Below are 10,159 nucleotides of genomic sequence, written 5' to 3'. Positions count from 1 at the left end.
AGTTGCCAGGTTCTTGAAAAAATTTTCAGACAAACTTTTTGGCTGGGAAATCCTCAAAAAGAAGCCGAAAACTTATGAAATTTATATGGTCAGTCACGCATGAATGTAATTTCAAGTCCTTGATCGCTTTTACTGCCATCTATTCAGTAATCCTGAGACTTCATTAATGAAAGAACTCAAGCTATACTCTACTATTTAAAGAGCAAACGAAAAACCGTCAATGAGTATTATTTCCAAACCATAGATGGCAGCAAATTCTGGCTCAGCTCAGTGTTTGAACATGATGTTGACATTGAGCTTATATTAATCACTGAGCTATAAGGAAAGTTTCACTTTAGTTCAGTGTTTTAATTAGGTCAGTAAAAGTTTACTTATAGCTCAGTGATATTAATATAAGCTCGATGGATGTTGAGCATGAGGATGGGTGCGGCACTGAGCTATAAGTAAACTTTACTTAATAGCTCAGTGGGGTGCATAGGCGGAGATAGACTTGGAAGTCTCGGGGGGGGGCACGGTCATTATTGCTGGGGGGGCAAGATGATGATGATGTCGATTCATCTATACATATATGCATTAGATCAGTCGACTTCACCTTTGATGCTGGGGGGGCAATGCCCCCCCCCCACATCTCCGCCCATGGTGGGGTTGGATGACAATTACGGCCGTATTCACCAACACAGTTTCAACTGCGATCGCAGGTTAAACGATCAGTGATCGACACGGATTGGTTAAAATACTTAATTTAACCAATCCGTTTCGATCTTCAATCCTTCCACCTGCGATTTCAGTTGAAACTGTGTTGGTGAATACGGCCGTTAGAGTACGTGAAATGAGTATTTGTATTTATGTCACGTTATATCAAATTATAATGTGATAAAAATTATCTTCATTCATGAATTTGGTCAAGAAAGAGAGATTACGAATTCAAATGCACGTTTTCCAAAATACGGGAAACGGGATATTTTTGTGTTATTTTTGAATAAATGTGTGAAGCAAACAACTAGCGGAGCGCACTCTATTATCAGTAGTTATCAGTTCTGGTCTTGGACCAAACAACCAGAAGGGCTCTGGAAGCTGCTCAGACCTCGGTTTGCAGATTCGCCCTCGGAGCGACCTCACTCGCAGCAACGTGCGCAATTCAAGGTGAAGTTGGTATCTCCACCTTTGAAGTAAGGGAAGCAAGATCAAAACTATCATACGTCGCCCGACTTTGGTCAGTGGATGATCGTAGAGTGGTGAAAAAACTCTTCATCTACTCTTTCTATTGCCTCCAAAATACATCCTGGTGGCGTAGGACCAACTTCCTCGGTAAAAAGTATCTTAACACGCTAGTGCTACAAAACATCCAGCGACCAGGTCGAGCAATTGAAACATCGATTCGCAAGAAGGCCCACGAATTGTGGAGGCAAGAAGTGCTAAAGAAATCATCATTGAACTACTATTGCAGGAAGTTAGCCTATTCCTGGGAGAGCGCGTATGATGGATCTCTTCCATCAACACTCTTCTTCAAAGCTCTTACTCGCTCACTGGAGACAAACCACCGTCTTGCTAAGTTCACTGTGAACATGGTCGCGACATGCCCTCTCTGCAGGATGAACGAGGAAACCATAGAACACATCCTATTGCACTGTCCTGAATTGTCACGCTGCCAAATGTACCTACACGAGCCTCCACATGTAGATGACCGTATTGCTTTTAGACTCGGTCTAAACATAAGAAGACCATCTGACAAAGAAAAAATCGTGAATGACACGAAAGCACTGCTATGGCAGTGGCATAGCAAAAGAAATTAACTACGATGAGAAGAGACACCGGTGTTGCGGTGCTAGCCGTTACAAAGGCGTCCTTATCCTTATCCTTAGTTTCCCGCCATTACGGCAGTCCGTAAATTTTTTTTGGCTGCAGTGAATTGCGCATTTTATTTTGTCTACTGTGTCGAGGAAGATTGCGGTGTTTATTGAATTCAGTGTGGTAAGTGTTTATATCATGTTGAATTGTTTAATGTCAAAAGTTATCCGAATTTGTCGCCGCATTCAAAGTTGTATTCAACCGTTTCATCTGAATGAATACAATAAAGTTGTTTTGTATTGTGACATAATTGATTATGATTTATTGTGAAAATAAATTGAGTATAAATCACTAATATATTGTAGTTCTTTTTACGTAATACAGCGGAACCTCCTTCAACGGACACTCCCCTGTCCCGTGGAATAGGACTAATATATTTCACTCCCCCGGTTAACGAATACTCGATACCGATACAGCAAAATCTGGCAAAATATTTTTTTTTTCATAATCTCTAATTTAATATTCAGTGGTTATTATGTATAATTCCAAGCTCCCGTATTGGTAAATATGTTAATCCGTCAATTACTTGATTAACTGATTTTAACTATCCTCTTAACACTTATTATAGTTTAATTTTGATTTCAGAATATAGATGTGTAATATGCACATATCATGGTTACAGGCAAAAACAATTGGTTTAATGAAGAGAAGAAAGGTTATATATTTTTTTATCAGATTTTCCAACTTTATTTGGGAATTATGCATAATCACCGGTAAAAGTGATAAATGTAGTGAAATTTAATCAAACTTTTTCAAGATGATTGATGATTATGCATAACCACCTTTGTATTATCACTTCCACACACAGTAGCTTAGGAATCAATTGTGACCGAAGCCAAATGTGTAAATGTGAAAGTCTTATAAATGACGTTCTACTGTATTTTGTACCTCCCCATTAGTAGACAAAAGTTTTGGTCCCATGGCTGCCCATTATCGAGAGGTTCTACTGTATAAATCAACTAACAAATGCAAAAAGCTTAATTTTCTATTTCATCAGTAGTTTAAGCTTATGATATGCAATCTTCATGGGCGAAAATGGGGGGGGGGGAAGGCGACGTCAATGACATATGTGACCGTACCCTTGGGTAAAATGAAACTCGTATCTGGTTATAAATGCCTGCCTACTAATTTGCATGTGCTTTTCCTTTAAGCAAACCATTTTCTTTGCGGCCTCTGGGACATGTCCTGGTGGGTTCATGCATTAAATCTGCATTGCAGACTGCTCTAATTTATATTTACATCTATGAATTGATATCAGTGTTTCCTCCCTCTGTCTATGTGCAGTAGTTTTCTCGTTAAAGTGGGTTTACGTCAGTATGAAACAGACCTTCCTAGGGGCTCCCAAAGTAGAATGTTTTGCATGCTCTGCAATGAACCTTCAACTGACTGGAAATGTTCTGTAGTAAAAATTCCAATATAATAGTGTTTCTTCACTACAATTTTTTTTAAAATTCTTTTAGATTGTTCTGCAGTGGCACCGATTGTTCGTGAAGGATTTCAGCATATTCTGCTTTGGAGCCTTCGGGAAGCATGAAGCTTTCACGAAGGAAGTTCAATTAAAGTTAAAGGTGCTTTTTTATTCATAGGTATTTCAAATGGGGGGCACTCCACCCCCCAGTTTTGGTTAAAGTTTGGTGATATTTTGATGCATATGCAGCCAACAACTTTAATTCGGCTGTCATAATCATTATTTCATCTTCCGCTTGGCTAAAAGTTGGATAAATCACGAAAAAATCTAGGACAGTTTTTAGAAAGTGAAAGAAACATTTTTACCCGTAGGCGAAAGTTCAAAATAATGTTTCTTTAGACTTTGTAGTAGGAAGTGGCCTCAAAGCAGAACATGCAAAAATTTGCAACTTATATTGCTAAAAAATTTGAAAGAATTTTAAGAAAAATGTAGAAATTTTTACTGCAGAACATTTTCAGTTAGCAGAGAGCTCCTTGCAGACCAATGTAAAACATTTTGTTTTGGCCAGGGAGGTGGATTTAAAATTTGCTACGCTTGGAAAGAACTATAGGAATTTTTTGGTTAATTTGTGCCTTATAGAGAACAAGTCCCCCCAAAGCAGAATGTGCCGAAATCTGTGACGTACGTCGCAGAACAATTTGGAAGAATTTTAAGAAAAAGTGCGAAAAAATCCCACTATTACATGTATGGGGTTTTTTACTGCAGAACATTTCCAGTCAGCTGAAGACTCGTCGCAGAACAGTGCTAAACATTCTGCTTTAGGGCAAGTCCCTTTCAGGTAAGCCTGCTACCTCTGTTGGCCTGGGAATAAAAGACCAGAGGATGCCAGTCTCTGCTATTACTATGAAGGTTTCGACAGCAGGCTGGTGCAAAGATCTATATATACAGGAAAGAAAATCCACAACTGGTTTTGCAGGGAATCTAACTCACTTCTTGGTGAGCACACTAGACTGCAAACGAATCCTGTTTCCTCAGAGCCTGTGTTTGGACAGCCAGACCGAAGCTCGTGATTTCTGACATTGTCACCGGATGACCACTTATCCAAAACGAAGTCTCTCACCTCTATTAGACCTATTATGAAGGTTTTGACTGCTAGCTGATACAGAGATAAGTTCAGTTAATTTTTTTTACCTGGATTTGTGGGGAATCAAACCCACATCCCACAACACCAGTTGAATTTCCTTTTCTGGATTTATCTTTACATGAGTCGGCTGTCGAAATCTTTGTTATAAAAGATCAGTCCCGCAGTTCTGCAACTCCTACATAAAAGTAGACAGTGTGTATTCACCATACACTTGTCTTCTTTTGCTGATGCACCTCACAAACTCCAACTCAGCAGAGGCATGTGAATTCTCTCTCCGAACTTCCGCCGCTTGGCATGCAATTTGTTTTACTGAGCAGCTGTTGGCAAGAATTTTTTAAATGTAATGTTAGTTCTGTGTTTTTTCAGAACATTGATCAAGGCTCGATGAATCAAGAAAAAAAAATCTAGGTGCCAATTAAATATTTCAGGTGCCAAGCATATATGTTTTTCCCCAAGCTAGTAATTACTCACAGAAAAAATTGTAGGTGCTAATATAAATGTTTTAGTTGCTATAGGGCCTAATGCCCAGGATTTCTTAGACCCTGCATAGGCCTACATATAAAAATAGATTGGTTATAGAGGCTTGAGTCCTGTCAGCCTACATTCATTGTAGAATAGCATAAGATCCCTGGACAGAGATTCTCTTCTTACCATGAAAAAATATGCCATCTCATTTTATAGAAAAGTATACAATTCATTAAAGATCATTGTTTATTGTTATATTTTTTAATTTTGTCTTGTTAACACGGAACACGCTTGTGCATCTACCTTATCAATTTGTCTTTGTTCAGAAAGTCTCAACAGCCCTCAATATATTACACAGTAGAGTCTCGATAATCAGAGGTGAATGGGATCAGGGCCACCTCGGATTATTGAAAAACTTGTATTATCTGAAAAACAAAAAAAATGCTTATCTGGTTTCCAATTTCAAGGTGCAAATGTGAGCCGATCTCCCTGTTAAAAAGTCTTGCCACAGAGAGTAACAGGCCTACAACTACACAAATATTCAAACATCACACTACTCAGAATTTAAAATATAGATGGCATTACTAAAAATGTACACTCAATATATCCACTCAGACTGTTGAGTATACATACCCACACTTCCAGCCCAACTTAGTCGGTAGTGAATTGCCCATGACCATAGACCAGAGTTGTGCTCGGTGTGAAAGAAAAGAGAGAAAGGGCTAGCATACTTACTGTATTTTTATTCTTGAATAAGACATAGATGTCATGTGTTTGAAAAAATGATGAAAGTGAAAAAGCACGAAGATGAGAGTGATTGAGAAGAGTTGCAGATGGGATTGATAGTGAATGGCACTGAGATACTGATAGCTTTCAACTGTGTTTCAAATGATTTTATGTAAGCAATTGGGGGGGGGGGGGGTAGAGGCAATGTCATTATTGTCCATCATTGTAAAGAAAACAGTCAAACTTTCCTGTTTCTCAGCAACCCCCCTAAAAATTCGCTGCGTCCATTCAATAAAATGTATTTTGTTAGACCAGTTACCCATTATAGCCGCTGTGGTGGTCATAGTGACAGACTCGCTTTGCGAGATCCCAGATTCAAACCCCCACCATCACCACAGTGGTGGTTGGCTGAAGTTGGTTTTTTGTGGTTTCCAACTTCAAGGTGCAAATGCGAGCCGATCTCCTCTTTAAAAAGTGTCACCAATGAAAGCAACAGACCTACAACCAGGAAAAATTGTAATTCAATCATAACACATCACTCACTTCACTCCTGAAGTATAGATAGATGGCAGCACTGAAAAATCAAACACAACACTACATACATACTCAAGAGTGTTAGGTACACACACACAGTTACACTTCCAGCACAACTCACTAGGTAGTAAATCACCCATAGATGGTAATAGACCCAAGTTGTGCTCGTTTTGAAAAAATAAAAGTTACCCATTATAGGGCTGGCTAGTCCCTTTCAAACTGAAATTGTTGTATAATGCGTAGGTACTGCAAAGTATTCCTAGCAAAAAACTAAGAAGTTGGGTTATTGGATGGAAAAAGGGATGGAGGCTGGAATTTTCGATACTCTACTGTGTTCACATTGACAAAGCATTTAGAAAACTTTAGAAAAGGTTATAACAATGGATCATGTTTAGAAATATATTCCAACCGCTCGGTAAAAAGAAATGAGAAATGGCAATAAATTATTCACATTAACAATTTCTGATGCTATGATATATAAATCCACATACATAGGAAAATGTGATTTGTGGAAAATTCACAGCACAGTTACATCATTGGTGAGCGAGTGACCAAATAAGTTGCTGAATAAGTTGGGGATTAAAATAGTGAGTGGCATATTTGTGTGACTAACTCACCTGCCCATTCGCTTGCTTCCCCCACTTGCCTATCCGTTCAGTCACCCATTTTTGCACATTGCAGAATACTCTTGTCCACATACGGGCAGCGGTTATTAGGCCTGCTGCTGTGCGGTCATGTGGGCACAGTGCTGGACATCGTGAGGACCCAGGTTCAAACCTTGTTGGTGCACTGTGGCGGTTGGTTGAAGTAGGTTTCCTGTGGTTTTCCAACTTTGAGGAGTGAATGCGAGCCTGTCTTTCATTAAAAAAAGTCTTTCTGCAGAGAGCAGGCAGACTGGATACTAACTGAAAATTCAAGCATTTAGAATCTTCATTTCAAAATATGGAAGGCAGATGATGGCACCAACAAGAACACGCAGAACGTGCACAATTCTGACAAAAATGGGTTGAGGGCCTGCACATGCTGACGTGCGGTTAAATAGTATTAGTTAATAAGCATATCCGTTGCTTAATCAATGTTTTACATATAAGATACTGATCTCATTGATGAAGTTCTTGATGTTTGACGCTAATGTGTTTTACCTAATCATGTGCTCCAATTTTATCTATAGATTTGTTTTGTCTCTCACTTTGGTTGTTCAAGAGGATCGAACAGAAGTCATGGTTCCGAGACTTACAGCTGGAGCTATCCAAAGAATAATCAATGGTGAGGAGGTACCCAAGGCCACCGTGCAGCTCCTGGGATACAAGAAAGTCCCAGGTGGTGGATCCAGCGATCGGTACAGGCTTCTATTGTCTGATGGTTCACAGTTCACACCTTTTGCCATGTTGGGCACCCAGTTGAACCCCATGGTGGTGAATAACGAACTGGAAAAATTCACCGTTATCCAGATTGACAAGTGTGTCTGCAATCATGTTTCTTCCGAGAAGAAAGTGATAATACTTCTCAGTGTGACTGTCCTTGTTCCTGGTGCAGAAGTTGGTGAGAAAATTGGCAATCCTCAGAATGCTGGAGTCCCGTCAGATGCCATGGGTGCTTCTACTGGCGCCCAGAAAGATTCTCAGCTTGGTGCTGCCAGTAATAACACGAGCAGAGATACGTATGGAAGCTCTGGAACTTGTAGGTCTGAAGCAATGGATTCACGAAATAATTCTTATGCTTCCAGTTTTGGCAACAGGTACTCTGACCAGTCTGCTAACACTCACCCGATCAATAGTCTCACGCCCTATCAAAATAAATGGACCATTAAGGCCAGGGTCACCAGTAAAGCCCCAATACGGCATTGGAGCAATTCCAGAGGTGAGGGGAAGTTGTTCTCTGTGAACCTCTTGGATGAAACTGGCGAGATAAGAGCCACGGGTTTCAACGATGCAGTTGACAAGTTTTATGACCTCCTGGAAGTTAATAAGGTCTTCTATATTTCAAAAGCTACCTTGAAGACTGCCAACAAGGCCTACAGCTCTCTCAAAAATGATTATGAGATGACATTCAACAACGACACTACCATTACTCCTTGCGAGGACAACATCTCTTCGATACCAATGTTGCAGTTTGATTTCGTTCCGATCTCGCAAATTCAGCAGGTAGACAAGGATGCTATGATAGACGTGATAGGTGTTTGTAAAAACGCTGGTGATGTGCAGACAATTGTTACCCGTACCACGAACAAGGAGCTGGAAAAACGAGATGTCAGCCTGGTGGATACGACTAACACTGAGGTTTCCTTGACGCTTTGGGGTGAAGAAGCTAAGAAATTCGATCCATCTGCCAATCCTGTCGTTGCGATCAAGGGAGCCAGGGTTTCAGATTTCAGTGGACGATCCCTGTCTATGGTTTCGTCCAGTTCTCTCCAATTAAACCCAGACATCAAAGAAGCGCATGTTCTGAAAGGATGGTTTGACAGGGAAGGTTGTCGATCCGAGTCCCATTCCATCACTACGAGAGGCGCTGCAGGAGGCATGCCGACGTCATTCAAGACTTTTGCTCAGGTGGCATCGGAGAATCTGGGAATGGCAGATAAGCCAGATTTCTATTCAGCTAAAGCCACTGTCGTTCTGGTCCGCAAAGAAAATTGCATGTACATGGCCTGTCCCAGCGAGGAATGTAACAAGAAAGTGGTTGACATGAATAATGGCCTGTACCGCTGCGAGAAATGCAATAAAGAGTACCCTAATTACAAGTGGCGCCTGTTATTGAGCGTCAGTCTTGCCGATTACACCGAGAATGTCTGGGTGACTTGTTTTGAAGAGGCTGCAGAGATTATTCTCGGCGTTCGCTCTCAGGAATTGGGAGCTCTTAAAGAATCAGACGAGGAAAAGTTCAATGAAGCTATATCAGAGGCTAATTTCAAGTCGTACATTTTTAAACTTCGTACAAAAATGGAGACATTCAACGAAGAGAGCAGATTGAAGACCATAGTTGCGTCTGCCATTCCTATCGATCCAGTTACTTACGGAAAGAAGCTATTGAGCGATATCAAATCACTTGTGTCATCTTTGTAAGAGAATCTAGAACTTTTCTGTTTTGTAAGCTTTCTTCTGTTATCATGCCTACTGCGCACGATTCGTCGAACGGAATATGTGAGTCCAGAAATTTTTCTTGTTTCAGAATCATTTGGTTATTAATGATACTCGTATCCTGGAAAAGTGAATATTATCGTTAGACATATTGATTTCTCTGAATAAAAATATTCTTTTTTAAAATTTGTTTTCTCTTCAGTAGAAGGAGTTAATCGTAACTGACCGTGATATAACAAATACTGTACGGTCAAAGAAAGAGGTATTGTTGCAGAGGAATTATCGTTGTATCAAGAGGCACCAGTTTAACATTATAGATTATAGTTTCCCAAAGTTTTTGTTCCATTGCCCCCTTCTTCAGAAGTTTTTCTCTCATTGCCTCCATTTCAACTCAAGTGAACCCATAGGATCCTATGCTATGCCCACCCATTCCATTGCCCACTTTTGGGAAACAGTGAAATAAATATTTCCAAACAAAGCTAGAAAAAGTACTATCGTAGAAGAACTTATCATTATGTCAAGTGTATTTTTGTGGTAAGATTTCACTTAGATTCTCACTAATTCTTCTAATGCAAATTAGAATGTACCCTGTAACCCTTTTCTCTATATGGACATTGGTGGGGCAAAAAAAAATCTCCTGTAAGAGAAGGGGATGACAGTGAATCAAAGATTTGAAATACATACTCTTTATTATACAATAGAAATTATTGACTGCAAAAGAGGGGTTTTATTGCTGTATTTCATAATAGAAAAGTTGGAACATTTCAAATAGTTTGTCCTGCCTAATCGCTTAATCATATATCAACGATTCCTGTGTGCAATATCAGATTATGCAGGGAAAAATTCAATTGCCATTTTACAAGGTTAACATGGTTTGTATATTTGAAACTGATGAAAGGTCAATATTAATAAAGCTTCTCGAATAAGTCAGACATCGCGAATGAAAGTTAGGCATTG

General features: G+C 39.7%; 1 protein-coding gene across 1 annotated transcript; it reads left to right on the top strand.

Moving 5' to 3' along the window:
• The first annotated feature begins 1,850 nt into the window (after window positions 1–1,850).
• Window positions 1,851–9,388, top strand: RPA1 (replication protein A 70). Its single transcript, XM_089235876.1, has 2 exons — window positions 1,851–1,971; window positions 7,297–9,388. The coding sequence occupies exon 2, from the start codon at window positions 7,346–7,348 to the stop codon at window positions 9,185–9,187; it is 1,842 nt and encodes a 613-aa protein (XP_089092002.1). The 5' UTR covers window positions 1,851–1,971; window positions 7,297–7,345; the 3' UTR covers window positions 9,188–9,388.
• The last annotated feature ends 771 nt before the right edge of the window (window positions 9,389–10,159 follow it).

Source organism: Pholcus phalangioides, unplaced genomic scaffold (genome assembly GCF_987345545.1).
Source record: "Pholcus phalangioides strain wild (caught in Gottingen) unplaced genomic scaffold, Ppha-v1.0 ptg000009l_1, whole genome shotgun sequence".
Lineage (NCBI taxonomy): Eukaryota > Metazoa > Arthropoda > Arachnida > Araneae > Pholcidae > Pholcus > Pholcus phalangioides.
The sequence above is the reverse complement of the archived record's forward strand: the minus strand, read 5'-3'. Positions and strand labels throughout refer to the sequence as shown.